This window comes from Loxodonta africana, chromosome 3 (genome assembly GCF_030014295.1).
Source record: "Loxodonta africana isolate mLoxAfr1 chromosome 3, mLoxAfr1.hap2, whole genome shotgun sequence".
In the NCBI taxonomy this organism is placed as follows: Eukaryota; Metazoa; Chordata; class Mammalia; order Proboscidea; family Elephantidae; genus Loxodonta; species Loxodonta africana.
In genome coordinates, this window is record NC_087344.1 from 202875886 (window position 1) to 202901825 (window position 25940).

Here is a 25940-nt window from a genome sequence, read left to right on the forward strand (position 1 = left end):
TCTCAGGAACCCGACTTGTGAATCACCCGGAGTGACTGTGGAGCTGCGTAATGCGAGTGAGAGCCCGCTCTGCTGCAGGAGGGGCCGGCGCATGTAGGCTCATGGACCACTTACTTGGATTCTTGTTTTTCCTTCTCTTATAGTATTGAGGGACATCAGCGAAAGAGGGAGGGACCTTGAGCAGATTTTATCTCAGTACATTACGTTCGTCAAGCCCGCCTTTGAGGAATTCTGCTTGCCAGTGAGTTGTGCTCCTGATTTTTTTTTTTTTGGTCACCCAAATTTTAAATTCCATGACACAAATGAAGGTATGTAAATTGACAGAGCTCCCCAGATTGAATCTCGCTCCTCTCGCAGTGATCCTTTATCTGGAAATCCTGAGAAAAGGTAGCCTTTGGCATTTTGTCTGCCACTCTGGTCTCTGGAAGCTCTATCCTGCCATTCTTGCTTGGGGTAACCCTTTAGGATCCTGCCAGACCTTAGGTTAGTTATGATTCCCAGTCCAGGTCTACCCTTCTCTCTTGGTGGGATCGTGATGTGGTGTGAGACCCCTTCGTGGGGGTGTGTCATGTCTAAGGTTAGTTAGTACTCAGCCTTTTGATCTTCAGAAGGTCTGTGATGGTTAAGTGCTAGTACAGGGTTCTGCCACAGGGTGGTCCTTGCATTGGCCCCTGTCTTAAGTTTCCATTGTGAGGAGTTGTTCCAATCTGGAATAAGCTTCCCTACTTCCTCCCTGGCACAGACTCACCTGTCCTCCCTGTGGCAACTGGGAGTTCTCGAGTGAGGGGCCTTTTAGAGAAGGAAGGAAAGGAAGAAGGGGGCATTCTCAGTGTTTAGCGAATCAGTCCAGGAAACACCCTCTGCATCCTGGGGCAAGACAGAAAAGGGAATGTTGAGGGCAGCCTCCAGAGACAAGAGGGAGGGGCGGTGTGGCAGGGTTCTGGTAGAGGAACATGGCAGGTGGTGGGGATGGCCTAGTCTTGGAAGGAGATGTATTAACTCCGGAGAATCCTGCACTTGTGTCACCATGTCTTCTCCAGTTTGGCCAAACCACTGCCTAATTCCCTAATGAGTGATTATCAAGCTCTTAGAGGGGGAGAAGGAGGGACTGAGACTTAGCCTGGTCTTGGAGATCCGTCTTTTGGGAGTCTGGAATCTGAGGGCATTGAGACTAGGTTTAGAGTGAAGCTGAGAATAGGGCTTTCTCTCTTTATCCTAATAATTATCTTTCTTATCTCTTGGAAAAATGTGGTCCCCAAATGTCTTTGTTTCTTTCAGCTGGTTAGTAGGTTTTGCTTCAAACCAGGCTTGATTTTTGTTTCAGACCAGGGACAGGTGGACTTTCCGAGTCAGCCTGAGTAACCTTGATGACCCATTCTTTCCCCTGGAGGGATCAGGTAACATTAGGTTTCTGGAGAAGATAAAGAGGGGACTGAGGAGCCTGAAATTCTGTGTACCCATCTGAGGACCTCTCCTGCTCTGTTAAACTTAATAATAAAAACATAAAGTAAACTTACTATTGAGCAAAAATTATAGTTAAATCCCAGTTCTCTGCTGTTTGGCTTAGTTGTGATGAAGCTTAAAATTCTGGATGTTTTCTGGATTGTGTCTACTTAACAAGGAGCCCTGGTGGTGCAGGTGGTTAGGTGCTCAGCTGCTAACTGAAAAGTCAGCAGTTCAAACCCACCAGCTGCTCCATGCGAGAAAGGTTTGGCAGTCTGCTTCTGTAAAAGATTTACAGCCTTGGAAATCTATAGGGCAGCTCTACTCTGTCCTACAGGGTTGCTGTGAGTCAGAAACGACTCGATGGCGATGGGTTTTTTTTTTTTTGAGTTTTGGTCTGCTTTACACTTCCCACTGCCCACCTGCTCTGAGCTCAGGGAAGACCACCTCATTGCTATGTAAACTCTGAACTTGGACCACATAAATTGTCTGCTTGGTTCGAGTTGAGTGTGGGTCTGATACCACTGCATTTCAGCAGTTTGAGCGTGGAAGTAGCACACTTATGTCTGTTTACTGCAGGCATTGTCTGTGTTATACACGGGGACGCAGTTATTTATTGGATTGCCCACAAAATCTCAGCAAATTAAAAAAAAAATATGTTTTTAACTACTGTGGGCTTACTTTTTTAATAGTGTAATAACAAAGCCAGTGAAAATACTAGTCATAGGAATTATTTCTCTGGGTTCACTGTTGTGCTAAGTCAGAATCGACTCGAACAGCCACAGGTTTCGGGTTCCCCTTGTGCTAGGAATGAAATCAGGCTGTGTGTAGAAGACCAAGGTGAACTGTGCACCCTCCTCCCCCTGATTATTGATGAAAAATATACATAACAGAAAATGTACCAATTTAACCATTTTGGTGTGTACTGTTCAGTGTGAGCCCCTTTTAAGTTTGGGTTTCTCTAATTCATATTTTTCGTAGTGGTGAAGAGATAATTAACTGTATGCTTGGTTTCAAAGCTCATGCTCTCTCTGCAGGCTATATTAAGTTGAAAGTGTGCCAAATGTTCACAATTGTAAGCGTATTAGAACTCACGAAAAAACTAATTTCTTATAATTTAGATAAAGCGAATGAAAATCCACAGTAGATTGGATTATAAATTGGGTTTGAATTAATCACTCAATCTGGACCACTTTCCCTCAGCCACATGATCAGTAAATCTTCATTTATTACATGGTTTTCTACCCTGCTCCCTTTCTCACACCCGCAGTTCAACTAAAGAAAGCACTTCATTAATTTCTACATGCCTTCACCATGAAGTCGTAAATAGTATTATATTTGAGGCCTTAAGCCATCGCCTGCTGCAGACAATAGCAGGAAGGCTGGCCCCTTCCCCATATTCCCATAATGAGGGGTGTGGGTCAGTTTATCCCTGAACTGCCCTGTTAATATGTTGTAAACATCTTTCTCCACAGACAAAACAGTATGCTGATGTGATTATTCCTAGAGGTGCGGATAACCTAGGTGAGTCCGGAGGGGTGTCACCCTGTGGGGACATGACTTCTACCCTTTGTCAGTTATATTTGGGAACAGTCTGGCTGGGAACAGGCCCGTGTGCATATACCTGTTGGTGCACAGGGGCAGACGTGAACTTGGACTTGTCTAGCAGGAAGAGGCTGTCTCTGCTGTCGCTCCCTAATGATAAAACTTGGATGCCTTGCATCGGAGGCCGTCCTTTGCAAAAGTAGATTTCCTACTTTATCTAATTTAGAATGACCTGCCAGCAAAGCAACCAGTTACCGTCGAGTGGACTCTGAATCATGGCAACCCCCACGCGTGTCAGCATAGGACTGTGTTCCCTAGGGTTTCCAGTGACTGATTTTTCAGAAATAGATCGCCAGGCCTTTCTTCCACCTCTGGGTGGACTCGAACCACCAACCTTTCAGTTAGTAGTTGAGTGCATGAACTGTTTGCACCACCCAGGGACCCGGTCAGCAAAGTAGGCATCCTGCAGGTCACTACTATATTATGTACGTGTTTTGGCTTGTTTGGGAAGTATGCGTGTCTCTGGATTAGGCATAGTAGGGCAGAACTGATCGGTAAGATAGGACCTTGTCTTCCCATTCTTTTTAAATCATTTTTCCTCCATTAAAAATAAAAGCTTATTCTTCCTGAAGTGTTGAGGAGTAAGTCACAGAGATGAATTCTTCCGAATATATTTCTTAAGAACAAGGGCATTCTCATTCATAATCATAGTATAGCCATCAAATTTAGGAAGCTTTACATTGATAGAATATCATTATCTAATATACTGTCCATATTCAAGTTTTGCCAGTTGCCTCAGTACTATTCTTCCTAGCAACCTTCCCCAAATCTGAGCTCTGACCCTGGATTACACACTGCATTGAGTTGTCCTATCTGTTCAGTCTCCTTTAACCTGGAAATGTTCCTCTGCCTTTCCTGTCTTACATGACACTGGCGTTTTTAAAGAGTACAGGACCGTTTTGTAGCATGACCCTCAGTCTGGGTTTGACCTTTTCTTCCCTGTCATTGGGCTCAATTTATGCAACCTGGAGGAATACCACAGAAGAGACCCTGTATTGTGTTCTTTACTGTGTGTCACATCAGGAGACACTTAACATCAGTTATTAACAGTTATTGGTGATGTGTTAACTTGGGCCACCTGGTTGAGGTGTGTAATTTATTTCTCGTGTTAATAAATGAAATGAGAGCCCCAATTTACTCTTCTTTGGAGATAAGGGTCTTCTCTGGGGTTAGCTCTATCTTAGAATGTTGTTGTTAGATGCCGTCAAGTCAATTTAACTCATGGTGACCCTTATGTGACAGGGTAGAACTGCCCCGTAAAGGTTTCCTAGGCTGTAATCTTTAAGAGCAGATGGCCAGGTCTTTTTCCCACCGAGCCTCTGGGTGAGTCCGAAATGCCAATCTTTAGGTTAGCAGTTGAGCGCTTAACTGTTGTGCCACCAGGGCTCCATCTTAAATAGGAAACTGAGAGGTTCCCTAGTGGAGGGGTCTTATAGCTAACTGGTGGTGTCAAAACCATGCCTGCTTATCCTGTCTGGAGAATTTGGGCTGATTGCTTTATCCAGTGGTGACTCTGCTTATCTCGTAGGGAGCCCATTCTCTGAGGCTTACCCTGTGCTAGGTGTTTTCTGTCTACTCCTTAGAGCCCTCCTAGAAGGGAGGTAGTATCAGTCCCAAGGGAGGTGCTAGGAGGGTGAGTGACTTGCCTAGGGCTAAGCCAGTAAGTGGCAGAGTGAGTTAACTGGGAGAGCCTGGGAAAGCCTCTTGTGCTGTGTGCCCTTCTACCCAAGCAGACGCCCCTGCTCACAGCCCCACATGTGCCCGCAGTGGCCATCAACCTCATTGTGTAACACTCTGCTGGTCTCTGCCCACAGTGGCCATCAACCTCATTGTGCAGCACATTCAGGACATCCTGAATGGCGGGCTCTCCAAACGGCAGACCAACGGCTACATCAACGGCTACACCCCTTCACGCAAGAGGCAGGCATCCGAGTCCAGCAGCCGGCCGCACTGACCCCTGCCTCCCTCGGCCCCCCGGCCCCATCTCGAGACAGGAGGAGGGGACAGGAGGCACCGTTGAACTGTACATATCATTTACCTATGACATGACCGTATTTAAGAAAACACCATGGAGATGAAATGCCTTGATCTTTTTTTTTTTTTTTTCTTTTGTACTTTGAAACGGCAAAATGAAACAGAATTTGACCCTGAGCTTAAATGACAAACTGTGCCAACTACTACTGGTGATGCCTAATTATGAATCGAACGTGTAACCAGTTATAAATACATATATATATATATAAAAGGATCTATTTTTGTGTAAATGTACAAAATAATGTAAAGCTGTTTGCCGTAAGTATTTTGCAGGAGGGCCTGTTTGGGGACTGGAGAAATGGGGAAATGGCCTGTGGTGTTCCTGGTGGGGCTTATGGCATATGGCCCCGAGCACCTGTGGAACTCTGGTGGGATGTAAAACCCTGGATTGCTGCCCCTGTCAAATGCTACCACCCTCTTGGAGCTGGACCTTAACGATATGACAATGAGAAATACTCTGTCTTTTTTGAGTTGAAATTAGGCAAGACTTCAACTCAAAAACCAAACTCAGGGAAGAGGCCCACTGAGGAGAACAAGTCCTGTGCATTTTCTTCCTGCCCTGCCCTGTCCTGCCCCCTGGCTGCTTGGATGGCTCATGACTCCTCCTTTACTTGCCATTTCTCAGTCTCTCCAAGAAGCCAGCGCTGCCTATTCTTCCTTCCCTTCCCGGACTTTTTGAGATTACCTCCTGATCGAAACCCAGAAGGAGGGAATAGAACCGAGCCTGCTGTAGTGTCTAAGAGAGCTCTGCTTCCTTCTGCCTGCCAGGAAAATAATGAATCAGATTCCTCGGGATGTTTCCTGTCAGGCTAAATACATGCAGCCCCTTGGAGGCTGAGCTATGGTTGTGGACCTCTGGTCAGCCTCCACAGGAGAGCTCTATCTGTGCAGAGGGAGTAATAGCTTTTATTCACCGGAACCTGGCGATCCGCTCACTGTGAGATGAGGGGCATGTGCGCCTTTGATCAGGGGTTTTCACTCACAGCATCACAGCCAGGGTGATTCTCCTATTTACAGCACTGTTGAATGAAGACAGCGGCTGCTGGGCGTCAGGGTTAGCAGGAGATAGCCTTTAAGTCAGATGTAAAGAAGTTGGAGTCGTGGATTGAAAACATTCGGGGTAGGAGAATCCCAGCTTCCCTGAGGGCTTCCACTTGGTGGAAACCTTCTCTGGAACAAATGCAGATTACTGACTGACTCTTGGTGGAGGGGTAAAGGAGGTAGGGGAAAGCTGGGCTAGCCCGATGAAGTGTGATTATCAAGTCATTAGCCTCAGTTTTTCTCCGCAGAAGAGCCAGAGCATATTCATTTGAGTGTGGTCCATCCCAGGGCTTGGTAGGCGCTGCTCTCAGTTACTCCATTGTGGCTGCCATTGCCTAAAACATCCTGGGGTTTCCTCCCCCCGGATTGCTTCCAGAGCCCATTTGAACCACACAAGTAAATCTGTCTCCATCACTCTCTGATCACACTGAATATTTCCCTGACTCTGCATTGTCCCTTTTTATTCTCCTTTTCTGGAAGCAATTTGACTGTAAATCTATTTTGCTGTTTCAAGAGGTGACACCTGGCCCCTGACAGCTTTGCCATTCAGGAGGCTGTGCTGCAGGCTCTGGAGGGAGTTCCCGATGGCAGCAGCAGCCTGGCTGGAGTAAGGGAGGGCTCCCAAGGTGCTTGCTCATGGGGGTGGGTAGTTCTGGGATTCATATTTAAGGATCAGTCTATTATCTTTGTGGTCATTGCCTTGTAGAGTTCTGAGATGAAGAGTAGATAGGCCTGGGTTGGGATCCTGAGGACACAGGGCCCACTGCCTTGAGGGGCCTGTCTGTACCCCGGGTGAAGTCTGTCTCTGTCTGCAAGAGCCTTGGCCTTTCTGTGGGTAGCATGTTCAACTTTACTTGAAGCTCCCAGGTGCCAAACCATTTAGTGCCTTGGCTGTCTATCCCACTGCCTTGTAAGATGGATTCTTCTCATCTCTGAGCCTGTATTTACTTAGCTGCTTCCTCATCTACCTATGGTGTTGGGACCAAGCCTTCAGCATCTCCGAGCAGGCCACTCCTAGCTTGGAAACAGCTGTAGGGCTGCCGTGCCTCATACAACAGTCACCAAACCTTGGTGGTTTGGTGTGGGGCACTGGGCAGTACTCGCCGGGCATCAGGCAGGGCTGTCGACAGCTTCTTCAGCTCTGTGACACACTGCATCTGGGGCAGGGAAGAATGGAGGCTCCACTCCAGCATCTAGTCAACTGAGTATCTGAACTTGAGCTTCCTGTATGAGAAATCCTGGCCTTCTCTGGTATCTTAAGAAACACTGGATTTCAGGTTCCACTGGATTATTAGACTAGAAACTCCATATCAGATACTCTTTACCATTCAAGGAGGGGACAGATGACCAGGGTGGGGTACTCTTGGTCATCTGTACATGGGAGTCCCTTGGCTTCAGAGCCACTCAACAGTGCTTGCTTTTCCCTCCCTTCTCAGGCATTGTCCATGGATCAACTGTTGAGGAAACAAGCATCTGGGTTGTCATGGAAGGCCTGGCCTCACACTCTTTCACCTTAGTGGAGCTTCTGTCTGACCCAGGTTTCTTATTCTTGGTCAGCCTGAAGCCAGGATGAGTAGAGAGATGGGGGCCTGTGTGAGGAGGATGCACATGATGGATGGACAGGGCAGGCCCTCAAAGAGGCAATGGTTATAGAACGGAATCTCAATAGGGCAGGGGAAGGTGGCAGGGGTGCCAAATCTGGAAAGGTCTCCAGTTCACCTTTTCTCAGAACTAACCCAGTTGCCTCTGCAGTCAGCTTCTGGTCTTCGCTGTTGAGTGATCATGTGAACGTTGGCATTCTGCCTCGCCTGGGCTTGGGACTGAATACTTGTCTCCCTGCCCTGGGTGGGTTTCCAGTGTATCACTAGGCCACTAGGTCAGGCTGGGGCTTGTGTGTTCCACTGAGAGGTTGGGAAGCAGGAGGGACTTGAGCCTGATTGGCTTGCCTGTTCCCTCCCTTACTGCCCTAGTACAACCTCCTGGATTAGCAAGCTTGACCTGCAAAATGGCCAGGGCTGTTGGAGGGCAGTAGCCTGTTTCAGGGAAGTATTTTCCTCTGCTCGGAGTTGCCCACTTGCCTGTCAGCAATTCCAGTACCAAGGTATTGGGCTGGTTTTGGTGGAGAGTAGTGTAGATTCGGAGACCCTGGGTGGCGAAAACTATTTGTCCGCTAACTGAAAGGTTGGCAGTTGGAGTCCACCCAGAGGCATTTTGTAAAACAGGCCTGGTGATAGACTTCTAAAAGATCAGCCATTGAAAACCCTGTGGAGCACAGTTCTGCTACACAGAGCATTGCTAGGAGCCAGAATCGACTTGACTGCAACCAGTTTTTTTTTTCTTTTTTTTTTAATCATGGGCTCTGGGTTACAGAAAACTGCTTCTGGGAAGTCGTGATGGGGTGCTCTCTACCATCCTTGTCCTTTACGCTTTCCTCAGGCTGGAGTAGGGAAACACCCTTGGTGTCAGGCAAAATGGGAGATAACAGGTTGGGGTGAATCTGGAGCTCAGAGTCCCCTTTACTCTTTGTCTCTGGGCCTTCTGCTCTCCTTGGTACCAGGGAACTGGTACTAAAGACCAGCTTTTCTCTTGCTCTTAGAGGCAGTTGGTGCCCTGCCAATGCTGCCTCAGGAACAGGGCGAGTTGCTAAATAAAAACTTTTTGTTCCCATTTCAGATGCTTGCTCCCCCCTTCCCCTTTTTTTTTTTCCACTGCTCTTGCCTTTCCTGTTAGTAGTTACAAAAATGACCACCTATTATGTACTTTCCTATAAATAAAGACAACAAAAAAGATACAGCTCTTGCCTCCTTTGTGGTGCTTAGGCACGAACAGCGATGGAGGGTGGCTGACTAAGGGCTGAAGGAAGCATGGTGCTTAGCGGTTGTGGTGTATACACGTTTACATAACCTGCTGTGCTTACGCGTCACCATCCTGAGGTGCATGTGGGGTGTACCCAGATCTTAACTGGGCTCACTTGCTGAGAAGATTAGAGGACTTCCATTTCTCCTCATTAAGCTGAAAGCTCGTGCCAAGATTTCTGGGACCTAGGTTACCCGCCACTGGAGATTTTTAAAAGACTGGCTTTTGTGCTCTGTTTTGTTTTTAGCATCCTAGACCCCAGCAGAGTCTCTGAGTGTTGCAAACAATTAATACACTTGGTAGACAACCAGAAGGTTGTAGGTTTGTGCTATAACAAATACCACAAGTGGGTGGCTTTAACAAATTTATTCTCTCACAGCCTAGGAGGCTAGAAGTCCGAATTCAGGGTATCAGCTCCAGGGAAAGGCTTTCTCTGTTGGCTCTAGGGGAAGGTCTAGGAGTTTCTCAGTGCAGGGGCCCTGGGTCCAAAGGACACATTCCACTCTGTTCTTGGTGGTTGGAGGTCCCTCTCCTCTCTGCTCGATTCTCTCTTTTGTATCTCAAAAGAGATTGACTCGGGATACAACCACCTACTTCTACAGATTGAGTCCTGCCTCATTAACATCATAGAGGTTACAATTTACAACACATAGGATAATCACATCGGATCACAAAATGGACAACCACACAATACTGAGAATCATGCCCTAGGCAAGCTGACACATTTTGGGGGGGACACAATTCATAACAGTTTGAGTCAGGGCTTCAAACCAGTTCGTTCTGGTTCAAACCCCTGCTGAGAATTTGCATTTCTGCCCCCCATGGGCTGCTTCTAGTCAATTCCAACTGCCCCATAGAGTTTCCAAGGAGCGCCTACTGGATTCGAACTGCTGACCTTTTGGTTAGTAGTCGAAGCACTTAACCACTATGCCACCAGGGTTTCCATTTCCACCCCAGGTATACTAAACCAGAATCTACATTTTATCAAGATTCCTCAGGTGATTTTTATGTATAATAAATTTTGAGAACCATTGCTGTAGTAGTGGTGTTCTCAGAATTGGTCCCTAAACAACAGTATTAGCATCGCCTGGGAACTTGTTAGAAATGCAAATTCTCAGTAGGTTTGAACTGGAATGAGCTGGTTGGAAGCCCTGGTTTGAGTCCACCCAGAGATGACTCAGAAGAAAAGCTTGGCAATCTACTTAAAAAAAAAAAAAAAAAAACTCAGTCACTGAAAAATCCCATGGAGCTGACACATGGGGTTGCCATGAGTCAGCTCAGTGACAACTGGTTAGTTGTCTCTATAAGAGCTGACATCTATGTCTGTCATCTTCTAGCAGATGAAGACGCTGTGAGTCAGAGTGAGTGACCTGCCTGATGTCACCCAGTAGTGGTGCAAACTGGTGCAGCTTCACCGTGGTCATTTTTCTCTCTGCTCTTATACCTTCCCTACCCCATGTGGGCCACCTCTGGAACTCGATGCTTTGCTTGGAACTCAATTCCATTCTCAGAACTCGGTTCTGCTCCTTTCTAACAGGAGGGATGGTAATGCAGGCCAGTGAGCCCCTTCAGCCAACCTGCTTTATCTTCCCATCCTTTTGTCACAACATCCTTCTGAGCCAACCTCTGCCCTACAGCTAGAAGGAGACACCTGTTTGACCATACTGCTTTAATCAGACCATCAGGGCAGATTAAAAGAAACCTGTTAGGAACCGCTTCAAGGTTTTAAATAACAGGGGTAGAGAAGGCAACCTGGAAAAGTCAGCTTTGAGAGATGGATTTTTGTCATCACCTCAGCACCAGCTGAGGCATGTTCATTGTTAGGTGCCTTTGAGTTGGTTCCGACTCATAGCGACCCTTTGTACAACTGAACGAAATACTGCCACATCCTCACAGTCCTTGTTATTCTGGAGCCCACCTTTGTAGCCACCGTGTCAGTCCATCCCGTTGAGGGTCTCTTTTTTGCTGACCGTCTACCAAGCATGATGTCCTTCTCCAGGGACTGACCCCTCTGATAAGATGTCCAAAGTACACGAGACCAAGTGTTGCCATCCTTGCTTCTAAGGAGCATTCTGGCTGTAGCATTCTTCCAAGACAGATTTGTTTGTTCTTTTGGCAGCCCATGGTACATTCGATATTCTTTGCCAACACCATAATTCAAAGGCATCAATTCTAAAGTCTTCCTTATTCATTGTCCAGTTTTCACATGCATATGATGCAACTGAAAACACCATGGCTTGTGTCAGGCATGCCTTAGTCCCCAAAGTGACATCTTTGCTTTTCAACACTTTACAGAGGTCTTTTGCAGCAAATGTGCCCAATGCAATAAGTTGATTTCTTGATTGCTGCTTCCACGGACGTTGATTCTATATCAAAGTAAAATGAAATCCTTGCCAACTTCAATCTTTTCTCTGTTTATCATGTTGCTTATTGGTTCGGTGGTGAGGATTTCTGAGGGATGTTTAGGAATCTATTTTAAAGCAGAGTTTAACTACATCATTTTCTAAAACCCAAAATGAAATAAACCTACCTGTTAAATCTTGGGGTATGCCTATATATATGCTTATATTCCATATATATATATTATGCTGCAGATAATTCAAAAATGGTTGTAGCAGTACCTCAACAGGGAACTGCCAGAAGTTTGAGCAGGATTCAGAAGAGGACGTGGAACCAGGGATATCACTGCCAATGTCAGATGGATCCTGGCTGAAAGCAGAGAATACCAGAAGGATGTTTACCTGTGTTTTATTGACTAGGCAAAGGCATTCGACTGTGTGGGTCATAACAAATTATGGATAACATTGTGAAGAATGGGAATTCCAGAACACTTAATTGGGCTCATGAGGAATCTGTACATAGATCAAGAGGCAGTCATTCGAACGGAACAGGAGAATACTGCGTGGTTTAAAATCGGGAAATGCATGCATTCAGCTATTGTGAATAATGCTGCAATGAAATAAATGTACAAGTGTCTGTTGGTGTTGCTACTTTCAGGTCTCTTGGACATACACATAGTAGTGGAATTACTGGGTCATGTGGTAGTTCTGTGTTTAACTTTTTGAGGAGCCACCAAACTGTTTTCCACAGTGCCCGTACTATTTTGCATTTGCACCAGAAATAGATACCAAACCAAACCCGTTGCCATCAAGTTGATTCCGACTCATAGCAACCCTATAGGACAGGGTCGAACTGCCCCATAGGGTTTCTAAGGCTGTAAATTTTTATGGAAGCAGACTGCCACATCTTTCACCCGTGGAGCAGCTGGAGGGTTCTAACTGCCGACCTTTCAGTTAGATGAGTGCTTTAACCACCACTGAGCCAGCAGGGCTTCATGTAGAAATAGATAAGGGTTCCAGTTTCTCCACATCGTCACCAATATTTGTTATTTTCAACTTTTTAAAAAAGTCTTAGCCATCCTAGTAGGGGTGAAGTGAGTAGCTCATTGTGGTTTTGTTTTGCATCTCTAATATTGAGCATTTCTATTTATTTATTTTGCTTTAGGTGAAAGTTTACAAATCAAGTCAGTCTTACATACAAAAAGTTGTACACACCTTGCTATGTACTCCTAGCTGCTCTCCTAATGAGACAGCACACTCCTCCTCTCCACCCTATGTTCCCCGTGTCCATTCAACCAGCTCCTGTCCCCTTCTTCCTTCTCATCTTGCCACCAGACAGGAGTTGCCCACAGTCTCCTGTGTCTACTTGAGCTAAGAAGCTCACTCCTCACTAGTATCATTGTCTGTCTTATAGTCCAGTCCAGTCCCTGTCTGGAGAATTGGGTTCGGGAATGGTTCCTGTCTTGGGCTAACAAGGGGTCTGGGGACCATGACCAGGGTTCCTCCAGTCTGAGTCAGACCATTAAGCCTGGTCTTTTTATGAGCATTTGAGATGTGTTTGTTGGCCATTTGCATATCCTGTTTGGTGAAATGTCTGTTCTAGTTTTGGGCCCATTTTTCTATTGGGTTGCTTGACTTTGTTAAGTCGTAGAAGTTTTATATATTTTTTGGATATTAGACCCTTGCCAGACCTGTGTACCTAATTAACTGAATGGGGGTAAGGGACGGGAGAAGATGAAATTGCGCCCTACACCAACTCATATTCATGAAACCAAACCTATGCTTGGTGTTACCCTTTTATACTGAGCATTTGTTTGGACTACAGTAGTGCCCGCGAGGTGCTGGTCGGAGTGAAAATGGCAGGTGGTTCAATGCAGTGTTTATAGAGTCCTGATTGTGTTCCAGTCTAGGAATGGCCAGCATCATGTCTCTCTAAATGGCTCCTGTGTCACTGTCTTAGTTATTTAGTGCTGCTATAACAGAATTATAACAAATACCACAAGTGGATGCCTTTAACAAAGAGAAATTTATTTTATCACAGTCTAGTAGGTTTTTTTTTTTTTTTTTAGTAGGTTAAGTGCTATGGCTGCTAACCAAGAGGTCAGCAGTTCAAATCCGCCAGGCACTCCTTGGAAACTCTATGGGGCAGTTCTACTCTGTCCTATAGGGTCGCTATGAGTCGGAATCGACTCAACAGCTGTGGGCTAGAAGTCCCCATTCAGGGTGTCAGCTCTAGGGGAAGTCTTTCTTGCCTCTGGAGGAAGGTCTTTGTTATTACTCTTCCCTTGGACTAGGAGCCTTCTCCACACAGGAACCCTAGGTCCAAAGGACACACTGTGCTCCCAGTGCTGCTTTCTTGGTGGTATGAGGTCCCCTCATCTCTGCTGGCTTCCCTTTCATCTCTTGTAAGATAAAAGGCGGTACAGGCCACACCCCAGGGAAGCTTGTGACCTGAGCAAGGGTGTTACACCCCACCCTAATCCTTTTCAACATAATCCAATCTTGCCTCATTAACCACAGGTGGAGATTAGGATTTACAACATATAGGAAAATTATATCAATCACAAAATGGAGGACAGCCACACAATACCGGAAATCATGGCCTAACCAAGTTGACACATATTTTTGGAGAACACGATTCAATCCATGACAGTCAACAAGGGGTTGTAGCTGAAAAAGCCCAGGATTCTCTCCCAAGATTCCTCTTTATCACTTCTATATACAGTTCCTGAAATTTCCAACTTTCATTGTAATATTAAATTAGGACTTTTCCAGCCTTTAACACACTTTCACGTTGCTTCATTTTATCTTTATAACAGCCCTGCAAAGTATGTAGGGAATGTGATCATACTCCAGTTTTACTGAGGAAGAAACTGATTTAAGCCAACTTATTTTAGCTACGAAGTTATGAGTTGCCCGACTAAGTCTGCCATCTGGTGGTGGGACTAAGATCTCAACAGAATGTTTGCCTTAGGTTGCTTATCTGATGCCATTTTTTGGCTACCATGGTTTCTAACAGTTGTCGGAGTGCCCCTAAAAGTCTAACCACTGATACGGTTGCTTTTAGGTTTTTTTTTTTCCTTCCTGGAAAATATTAAAGTCTTCACTAGGGCTGATAGGAGCTGACCCTCTTGGTTTCTCTATTGCTGCAACCTATTGCAATTCCTGCAAGCACTGCTCTCATCTGGGAAGGAATCCTGACTGGTCTACTGGTGCCAGGCTCACTTCAACATAATCACTGGGAAGCCTGTTAAAAACATGACTGTGACCCATTCCTATTCCTGGATATTTGGGTTCTGGAAGTTTAGGGAGGCAATCTTTTAAAACAAACTGTACAGGTAAATCAGATGCATAGGCAGGGTTGGAAAACTGGGGCCTGTTATATTTTATCATGTAGTCCATTAAAATCTGTGGTGTTCACGGGGCTTGGGGTCCCAACTCTCCCTGTAATGTCCTGTGTGCTGCTTTGGGCTCTCCCCTGCCTGGAAAGAGGGTTTTGAGGCTGTTCTCAAACCCAGTGAAATCCTGCACTGCTCACTGGCGTCAGATCCCAGGAGCGCACTGGGCTGTAGCCTCAGGAACGTTCCTTGGCAAAAGATGTCTGTCTGCTGGGCAAGCGTTTAGAGGTCATCTAGTCCAGTGGCATTCAAGCATGTTTTCAGCAAGGAGCCTGTTTTCATCAAGGAGCCATTTGCAAAACCCTTCCTGGAGCCTCAATGTAGAAAACAGATCAAAACAGCCATTGTGGTTAAAGCTGGCAAAGGTGGAGGTGGCTGGGGACACTATTCCCTGGGCAGGAACAGGAATTTCTGACTCATGAGGGAACGGCCAAGGTTCTGCCAGTGCAGTAGGCACAAGGGCCAGTGTGCCAAAGGGGCTGGTGCCAGGCCAGGAACCAGGCCTACACCTATAGGCGGATAAGGAGGAGGGGGCACAGGTGGAGATAGGAGACTGACGGGATAAGACTGAGTCTGGAAAGATCGAGGGCTTCCTGTATCCCATTTTTTTCCCTGCTGCCTGCACCATTAACTTGCACTGTTTTTATAGGTTCTTATTCTGCCAGAGAGGCAAATGTGCATGTTGATTTCATCCCATTTTCCTTCTGTTTCGTAAAACAGATCTAACTGTAAGTGACACAAACTCAGGCCACATTTCACCGGACTCCAACTGGGTTCTCTTTCTCCATAGGCTCATAGCTAAAAAAGGGGTACATTCGGGGCCCATGTTTCACTCACACACACACACACACACTCAGAGGTTTTTATTTTGCCAGAGAGACTTCCCTCTCTTTTGTCATAGTTAAGACTCGCGTGCACACACACACAGACGTACACTCAGAAACAGAACCTGAACTTAACCAAAGTCAACAACCAAAAACTAGGTTGCCCACTCTCTGCCGTTGGCTAGGGGGAGTGGTAGGACAAGATAACGAGGATGATCTTGGTGGGGCTTCAATCCCCCCTAACCGGGATGTCTTAGGCCGACTCGATCCTCCAGATACCTCCACACCTCAGAACCAAGCAGTGGCGCAGTGATGAGGATAACCTTAGCAGGGCTTCAATCCCCCCAGTGGAAATGTTTTAGTCCTACCTTAATCCTGCAGATACCTCCCCACCTCAGAACCAGAACCACAACCTCAGAGTAAACGAGGATGATATGAGTAGGGCTTCAATCCACCCTAATGGGGATGTCTTAGTCCTACTTCAATCCTCCAGGTACCTCCCCACCTCCAATCCCAAGCACGTACACTTAACAAGAGAAATTCTTATGGCACTTACCTACAGGACGTCCATTCCAGAGTTAGTTTCTAATTCTCAAAGTAAAAGCGCATCAGTCCAGTTACCACCTTGGTCGCCATTAGCAGGTCCATCCAATCCTCCCAATCAAGAGGCTCAGTGCACCCTGAGGGTTGGTGGAGTTGCCGTTAGCAATTGAGGGGGTACTGGGCCTCGGAAGGAGGCCTCCCACGTTGGGTCCCAAAACTGTTACCAAACCCTGAAAAGCAGGCCTTTTTCCAGGCGTTCAGACGTACCAATTAACTGGACACCAGTCTTAGAGAAAGTAACTTTATTGCAAGCGCAGAGCAAGGAGCCCGAAGGAAATTTCTCAGATCAGGCTCCTCAAGCTACGGGAAAGCAGGGTTATTATGTGATATGAGAAGCAAGATGGCGGCCGCGAATGCGTCCTGGGTAGGGAAAACTACAGAAGACGGCCAGGAAACAAGAGATGATGCGGACCTTGTAAGATTTCTCCTTTGAAATAGGGTCTGGGTGATGACTTTTCTTCTGATCTGTTTCTCCTGTAGCGGCCTCCTCTGTTGAGGTCAATTAGAAGTTACAGCTGGCCCTTCTGTGCATGCAGGGCAGGCCAAATCTGATTTGGACTAGTTTAAGGACTAATAGAAATTTACTGGCATTAGTAAGGTCAGGTTGCAATGGGAGGCTGTGGACATGCAGTCCATAAAAATAGAATGAGTGTCTCAATTGACCTGGCAGGTGCTGCCCTTGGTTGAGTAGCATGCTGTGGGCTCAAGTTGGATGTGGAATTCACGTAGAAAGGCAGAGTTTGTGGGTGTGTGCCTGGTGATTGCTGAGGACATGAAATGGTGGAGGCCAGATTGTGATCTCCAGACTCAGAAGAGGCATCTCGAGGGTCCTCCTCTGTTTTGCTGACCCTCTACTTCACCAAGCTTGGTGTTCTTCTCCAGGGACCATTCCCTTCTGATAACATGTCCAAAACATGTGAGACGTAGTCTCGCCATCCTTGATTCTAAGGAGCTTTCTGGTTGTACTTCTTTCAAGATTGATTTCTTTGTTCTTTTGTCAGTCCGTGGTATATTCAGTATTCTTTGGCAACACCAGAATTTAAAGGCATCAATTCTCCTTCGGTCTTCCTTATTCATCGTCCAGCTTTCGCGTGCATGTGATGCAGCTGAAAATACCATGGCTTGGGTCAGGCGCACCTTAGTCTTCAAGGTGACATCTTTGCTTTTCAACACTTTATTATTATCTTTTCAAAATTTTTATTGTGCTTTAGGTGGAAGTTTACAAATCAAGTCAGTCTCTTATACAAAAATTTATATACACCTTGCTATAGACTCCTAGTTGCTCTCCCCCTAATGAGGCGGCACACTCCTCCCCACCCTCTATTTTCGTCTCCGTTCTGCCAGCTTCTGACCCCCTCTACCCTCTCATCTCCCCTCCAGACAGGAGCAGCCCACATAGTCTCGTGTCTACTTGATCCAAAAAGCTCACTCTTCACCAGCATCATTTTCTATCCCATAGTCCAGTCCAATCCCTGTCAGAAGAGTTGGCTTTGGGAATGGTTCCTGTCTTGGGCTAACAGAAGATCTGGAGACCATGACCTCTTGGGTTCTTCTAGTCTCAGTCAGCAAAAAGACCATTAAGTCTGGTCTTTTTACGAGAATTTGAGATCTGCATCCCACTGCTCTCCTGCTCCCTCAGGGGTTCTCTGTTGTGTTCCCTGTCAGGGCAGTCAGGGCACCATTTAGTTCTTCTGGTTTCAGGCTAATGTAGTCTCTGGTTTATGTGGCCCTTTCTGTCTCTTGGGCTCATAATTACCTTGTGTCTTTGGTGTTCTTCATTCTCCTTTGCTCCAGGTGAGTTGAGATCAATTGATGCATCTTAGATGGCCACTTGCTAGCGTTTAAATCCCCAGAAGCCACTCTCCAAAGTGGGATGCAGAATGTTTTCTTAACAGATTTTATTATGCCAATTGACTTAGATGTCCCCTGAAACCATGGTCCCCAAACCTCTACCCCTGCTTCGCTGGCCTTCGAAGTGCTCTGTTTATTCAGGAAACTGCTTTTGGTTTGGTCCATTTGTGCTGACCTCTCCTGTACTGTGTGTTGTCTTTCCCTTCACCTAAAATAGTTGTTATCTACTATCTAATTAGTGAAAACCCTTCTCCCTCCCTCCTTCCCCACTCTCATAACCATCAAAGAATAGTTTCTTCTCTATTTAAACTGTTTTTTGAGTTCTTCTAATACTGGTCTCACACAATATTTGTCCTTTTGCAGCTGGCTAATTTCACTCAACATAACACCTTCCAGATTCCTCCATGTTATGAAATGTGTCACAGATTCATCATTGTTCTTTATTGATGTGTAGTATTCCATTGAGTGAATATATCATAATTTATCCATTCATCTGTTGATGGGCACCTTGGTTGCTTCCACCTTTTTGCTATTGTAAACAGTGCTGCATTGAACATGGGTGTGCATATATGTGTTCATGTAATGGCTCTTATTTCTCTAGGGTATATTCCAAGGAGTGGTATTGCTGAATATGGTAGTTCTATTTCCAGTTTTTAAAGGAAGTGCCAAATCGATTTCCAAAGTGGTTGTACCATTTTACATTCCCGCCAGCAGTGTATAAGTGTTCCAATCTCTCCACAACCTCTCCAACATTTATTATTTTGTGTTTTTTGGATTAATGCTAGCCTTGTTGGAGTGAGATGGAATCTCATTGTAGTTTCGATTTGCATTTCTCTAATGGCTAATGATTGTGAGCATTTCCTCATGTATCTGTTAGCTACCTGAATGTCTTCTTTAGTGAAGTGTCTGTTCATATCCTTTGCCTATTTTTAAATTGGGTTATTTGTCTTTTTGTAGTTGAGTTTTAGCAGTATCATGTAGATTTTAGAGATCGGATGCTGATGGGAAATGTCATAGCTAAAAACTTTTTCCCAGTGTGTAGGTAATCTTTTCAGTCTTTTGGTGAAATCTTTGGATGAGCATTGGATGAGCAGAGGAGTTTGGTTTTTAGGAGCTCCCAGTTATCTAGTTTCTCCTCTGCATTGTTAGTAATGTTTTATATACCGTTTATGCCATCTATTAGGGCTCCTAATATTGTCCCTATTTTTTCTTCCATGATCTTTATTGTTTTAGATTTTATATTAAGGTCTTTGATCCATTTCGAGTTAGTTTTGGGGCATGGTGTGCGGAATGGGTCTTGTTTCATTTTTTTTACAGATCGATATCCAGTTAATGCCAGCACCATTTGTTAAACGGACTGTTTTCCCCATTTAACTGACTTTGGGCCTTTGTCAAATGTCAGCTGCTCATACGTGGAAGGATTCGTGTCTGGATTTTCAATTCAGTTCCATTGGTCTATGTACCTGTTGTTGTACCAGTACCAGGCTGTTTTGACTACTGTGGCGGTATAATACATTCTAAAATCAGATAGAGTGAGGCCTCCCACTTTGTTGTTGTTTTTCAGTAATGCTTTACTTATTCGGAGCCTCTTTCCCTTCCATATGAAGTTGGTGATTTGTTTCTCCATCTCACTAAAAAATGTCATTGGAAATTGGATTGGAATTGCGTTGTATCTATGGATCGCTTTTGGTAGAACGGACATTTTTACAATGTTGAGTCTTCTATCCATGAGCAAGGTATGTTTTTCTACTTAGTAGGTCTCTCTTGATTTCTTACAGTAGGGTCTTGTAGTTTTCTTTGTATAGGTCTTTTACGTCTCTGGTAAGATTTTTCCTAAGTATTTTATCTTCTTGGGGGCTACTGTAAATAGTATTGATTTGGTGATTTCCTCTTTGATGTTATTTTTGTTAGTGTAAGGAATCCAACTGACTTTTGTATGTTTATCTTGTATACTGATAACTCTGCTGAACTATTAGTTTCGGTAGTTTTCTTGAGGATTCTTTAGGGTTTTCTGTGTAGAAAATCATGTCATCTGCAAATGGACATAATTTTACTTCTTCCTTACCAATCTGGATGCCCTTTATTTCATTATTTAGCCTAATTGCTGTGGCTAGGACCTCCAGCACAATGTTGAATAAGAGTGGTGATGAAGGGCATCCTTGTCTGGTTCCTGATCTCAAGGGGAAAGTTTTCGGAATCTTTCCATTTAGGATGATGTTGGCTGTTGGCTTTGTATAAATGCCCTTTATTATGCTGAGGAATTTTCCTTCTATTCCTATTTTGCTGTAAGTTTTTATCATGAAGGAAACTCTGGTGGTGTATTGGTTAAGAGTTATGGCTGCTAACCAAAATGTTGGCATTTTGAATCCACCAGGCACTCCTTGGAAACCCTATGGGGCAGTTCTACTCTGTCTTACAGGGTTGCTATCAATTGGAATTAACTCCATGGGTTTGGGGTTTTTTTTTTTTTTTTTTGGTTTTATCACACGTGGGTGTTGAGCTTTGTCAAATGCATTTTCTGCATCAGTCAATAAGATCATGTGGTTCTTGTCTTTTGTTTTATTTATATAATGGATTACATTTATAGTTTTTCTAGTGTTGAACCATTGCATACCTGGTATGAATCCTACTTGGTCATGGTGAGTAATTTTTTTGATACGTTTTTCAATTCTATTGGCTAGGATTTTGTTGAAGATTTTGCATCCAAGTTCATGAGGGATATAGGTCTGTAATATATATATATATAGTAATATTCTTTTTTCATGGTGTCTTTACCTGGTTTTGGTATCAGGGATATGCTGGCTTCATGAGTTTGGGAGTATTCTATCCTTTTCTATGCTCCGAAATACCTTTAGTAGTAGTGGTGTTAACTCTTCTCTGAAAGTTTGGTAGAACTTTGCAGTGAAGCCATCTGGGCCAGTGGTTTTTTTTGTTGTTGTTGCAAGTTTTTTGATTAGCTTTTCAATCTCTTGTTTTGTTATGGGTTTATTTCATTGTTCTACCTATGTTTGTGTTAGTTTAGGTAGGTACTGTGTTTCTAGAAATTCATCCATTTCTTCTAGGTTTTCAAATTTGTTAAAGTACAATTTTCCATCGTAATCTGATATGGTTCTTTTAATTTCAGTCTATTGTAATATCACCCCTCTCATTTCTTATTTGGGTTATTTGCTTCCTCTCCTGTTTTTCTTTTGTCAGTTTAGCCAGTGGTTTATCAATTTTGTTAATTTTTTCAAAGAACCAGCTTCTGGTCTTGTTAAACCTCTCAGTTGTTTTTCATTTACTTCTGCTCTAGTTTTTATTATTTGCTTTCTTCTGGTGCCTGAGGGTGTCTTTTGTTGCCCTCTTTCTATTTGTTCAAGCTGTATGGATCATTCTTTGATTTCAGCCCTTCTTTTTTGAATGTGTGCATTTATTGATATAAGTTGACCTCTGAGCACTGCTTTAGCTGAGTCCCAAAGGTTCTGATAGGAAGTGTTTTCATTCTTGTTGGATTCTATGAATTTCTTTATTCCATCCTTCATGTCTTCTGTAACTCAGCCATTTTTGAGCAGGGTATTGTTCAGTTTCCAAGTTTTTGATTTCTTTTCCCTGCTTTTTCTGTTGGTTGATTTCCACTTTTATGGCCTTCTGGTCAGAGAAGATGCTTTGTAATATTTTGATGTTTTGGATTCTTCTAAGGCTTGCTTTGTAACATAATATGTGGTCTCTTCTAGAGAATGTTCTATGTGGGCTGTAAAAGAAAGTATACTTGGCTGCTGTTTGCTGGAGTTTTCTGTATATGTCTATGAGGTGACGTTGGTTGATTGTGGCATTTAGATCTTCCGTGTCTTATTGAGCTTCTTTCTGGATGTTCTGTCCTTCACCGAAAGTGGCGTGTTGCTTTTCAATGCTTTAAAGAGGTTCTTTGCAGCTGATTTGCCCAATAAAATATGCCTTTTGATTTCTTGACTGCTGATTCCATTGGTGTTGATTTTGGAGCCAAGTAAAATGAAATCCTTGACAACTTCAATCTTTTCTCCATTTATCATGATGTGGCTTATTGGTTCATTTGTGAGGATTTTTGTTTTCTTTATGTTGAGGCGTAAGGCATACTGCAGGCTGTGGTCTTTGATCTTCATCAGTAAGTGCTTCAAGTCCTCTTCAGTTTCAGCAGTGTTTCATACATATATATATGTGTGTGTGTGTGTATATATGACCTTGAGTTTATCCTACCCCTCTCTCTGGGTGTGCTGCATTCCAGTGGCCAAAGCCAGAAGTGGCTGCTAAGTCTCACAGGCCAAGAAGTGCCCAGAGGAGTCTCCTAGGGTGGCCATGGGCTCTCCTGTGGGCTCAATACCTCTGAACATGCCCCATTGGAATCTCCACGCACTGACTCCAGAGGCTGTCTCCAAGGTAATGGTAAACAGGCCTTATCCCTAACCATCAGGCAGTATCCTGGCCTGCCTACACTTACCCAGCCCTCTGAGGTGACCTGGAATAAAGCCTACCAAGTCCCATGTGTACTCACCTGGGACTTCAAGCATCGGAGAAATTCCCTGAGGCAGAACCCAGTCAAGGTCAACATGAGCCTCCATATCTAGAGACCCTTGGCACTGCTGTCAAGTGCTACAATGGTCACATCAAGACTTGGATAATGGGTGGAGGTGAAATCGGAGTGATAAGAAGAGAAACGTAGCTGGAGTGCACACATTCATCAGAGCGCAGGCCAAAGACCAGGGATGGTGCCAGAATTTGTAATGCCCCACAGCCACCCAGACCTGGGGCTCAAGGCTCCCTCCTACACATTACACTGGTCATCCATATCCTCATATCAACACTGCTCAGGCCTCCAGGGGCACAGGATTTCTGACCATGACTTCCAAGAGCTCACACACAGGCAGGGTGCCATGGGAGGCTGTGGACAGATGGCGAAAAAAGATGAACGCATGTTTCACATGACTTGGTCAGTCCTGCCCTTGACTGAGCAGCCTGGTGTGGATTCTAGCTGTATACAGCATTCATCTAGAAGGGCAGAGTTTGTGGGTATGTGCCAGGTGCATACTGGAAAGATGAAATGATGGAGACCAGATTCTCACCTCAGGACCCAGGAAATGCCTCCCACGGGCGTGTGTGAATTTTTTCTGACTGGTGCGCTTGAAGGGGTTTCTGGGATTAAAGCCTCAGCAGAAGGAGCAAATGCTGGAAGGGGCTTCACCTGTGCACAAGCCCCACCAGGCCAGGATCCTCTCTCTGGTGTCCTGGGATTCCTCCTTGCCTTTTCCATCTGATAAAGTGCCACTGGGCTATTTACAAAGAGTCCTAGTGTTCCACTTCCAGCTCCCGTTTCAGACTCCAGACCCTGAAGAACAACCGGATGGACGATCTACTGTTCTCATCCCATGGGGAGCCAATACTGCCAGAGGCCCTTCCCCTTCTGGTACTATGCTCTACTGCTCTTTTTGTTGTAATATTTCTCAGGAGTACAATTAACTGATATTGCACAACTGACACAGAGAGAAAGAGAGGGAGAGAATACAGGCTGAATGGACAAATTGCCTACTGACATCCTCAAGTAGAAAAGAGGTACATGGCCTATTCACCTGGGGCCATGAACCTGTCGACATCAGGGGGTCCCCTTTGCAAAGCTATCTCTCTGGATGTGCTGAATTTCAGTGGCCGTAGCCAGAAGTATCTGCTAAGTCTCATAGGCCAAAAAGGGGCCCAGAGGAATTGCCCAGGCTGGCCATGGGCTCTCCTATGTGCTCAATACCTCTGACCCTGCTCCATAGGAAGTTTCACCAACTGATTCCAGAGGCTGTCTCCATGATGGTGGTAAACAAGCTTTAGAAACACCACTAGGCAGGATACTGACCTGCCTGCCCTCACCGAGACCTCTTTGGTGACCTAGAATAAATTCTACCAAGGCCCTTCTGGGACTTCAAGCATTGGAGAAATTCCCTGTGGCAGAAGCCAGCCAAGGTCATCATGAGCATCCATATCTAGAGACCCTTGGCACTGCTGTCAAGTGCTACAGTGGTCACATGCAGACTCAGATAATGGGTGGAGATGGAATCAAAGTGATGGGAAGAGAAATGTAGCTGGAGTGCACACATTCACCAGAGCAGAGGCCAAAGACCAGGGGCGGTGCCAGAAGTCAGAAAGCCCCATAGTCAGCCAGACCTGGGGCTAAAGGCTCTCTCCTGCACATGTTAGACTGGTCATCCATATCAAGATTCGTCAGGCCTCTAGCTGCACAGGATTTCAGACTGTGACTTCCAGGAGCTCACACATAGTTTGTATAGGAGGCTGTGGAGAAGCAGACAGCAAAAAAAGACAAATGGGTATTTTACTTGACTTGGCCGTCCTGCTCTTGACTGGGTGGCCTGCTGTGGGCTTTAGGTGTACGTGGTATTCATCTAGAAAGGCAGAGTTTGTTGGTGCATGTGTAGTGCATGCTCAGGTTCTGGTGGCTAGATGCTGGCCTGGAGATTGGGAGAGGCCTCTTGCCGGTAGGTGTGAATTTTTTTTGCCTAATCCACATGCAGGGGTTTCTGGGAACAAAGTCTCAGCAGAAGGAGCAGGCACTGGAAGTGCTCCCATCTACACACGTGCTCCACTAGGACAGGATTCACCACTGGTGCCTGGGCTTGCTCTTTGTCTTTCCCACCTGATGAAGAGCCACTGGACTATTTACAAAGAGACCTAGGGATCCACTGCCAGCTTTTCCATCTCTTTCCAGACATTGAAGGCCAACCAGATGGGCAGTCTAGTGTTCTCTGCTCATGGGCAAACTATTCCGCCAGAGGCATTCCCCCTTCCAGCTCTAGGTTCTCCTGCTCTCCTTGTTGTGATAAATCTCAGGACTACAAGTAACCGATATCACACAACTTAGAGAGAGAGTGAGAGAGAACAGAGGCTGAATAGGGGCCACTTGCATACTGACATCCTCAAGTAAATGGAAAACAGGTACATGCCCTACTCACCCAGGACCGTAAATCTGTCAACATCAGGCCCCCCCCCCCCCCCCCGCAAAGCCATCTCTCTGGGTGTGCTGAATTTCAGTGGCCGGAGGCAGAAGTGGCTGCTAAGTCTCATAGGCCAAAAAGAAGGGCCCAGAGGAATCACCCAGGCTGGTCATGGGGTCTTCTGTAGACTCCATACCTCTGCCATCACTGCATCAGAATCCCTGTTCACTGATTCCAGAGGCTGTCTCCATGGTGATGGTAAACAAGCCTTAGCAACTCCCACCAGACAGAACCCTGACCTGCCTGCCCCCACACAGACCTCTGCAGTGACCTGGAATAAAGTCTACCAAAGCCCATGTGTAATCATGTGGGACTTCAAGCATTGGAGAAATTCCCGGGGGGCAGAAGCCAGCCAAGGTCAGCCTGAGCCTCCATATCTAGAGACTCTTGACACTGCAGTCAAGTGCTTCAATGGTTACATCCAGACTTAGATAATGGGTGGAGGTGAAATTGGTGTGATAAGAAGAGAAATGTAGCTGGAGTACACACATTCACTGGAAACACAGGCTGACGACCAGGGGGAGGGCACACAAGGTTTCCTTGGCAAAACTAAAGTACTTTTGCCACCCTGTACTTGAGTGGGAGAAACTCTGTATGTTTTCACCTTCAGAGAATGTAAAAGGCACATTCAATACCTGATAGCCCAAACTTCCAATTGAAAGCATCTAAAACCCTGACAGCTTAAGATACTTGAATGGGAGAAATTTTACATTCTTTTCCCAGTAATGTTACCAATTGCCAATCTGACACAAAGGGTCCTTGTCTTTTCCCTGAGTGAGAAACATGCAAAAGACAAACTTTATCTTCAGCAAGCTTTATTTTGCTTGAGTCAAGCAAAAGGAGTCAGCGGGGATCTAAGCCTCTCTAAAAGACTGACTCGAAAAGGGAAGTAAGGCTAGGGCTTATATGGGTTTGGTGGAGACAATAGAGTAATGAATACTA

General features: G+C 45.3%; 1 protein-coding gene across 3 annotated transcripts in view; it reads left to right on the forward strand.

Moving 5' to 3' along the window:
- UCK2 (uridine-cytidine kinase 2) overlaps nucleotides 1-8912 on the forward strand; it is a 79958-nt gene extending 71046 nt beyond the window's left edge. For 2 of the 3 annotated variants that reach the window (XM_003415214.4, XM_064282891.1), the window contains exons 5-7: nucleotides 144-241; nucleotides 2919-2967; nucleotides 4863-8912. In XM_003415214.4, coding sequence (XP_003415262.2) covers nucleotides 144-241; nucleotides 2919-2967; nucleotides 4863-5002 — 287 coding nt within the window. In that variant the 3' untranslated portion in view covers nucleotides 5003-8912. The other variant, XM_064282892.1, reaches the window with a different exon arrangement.
- The last annotated feature ends 17028 nt before the right edge of the window (nucleotides 8913-25940 follow it).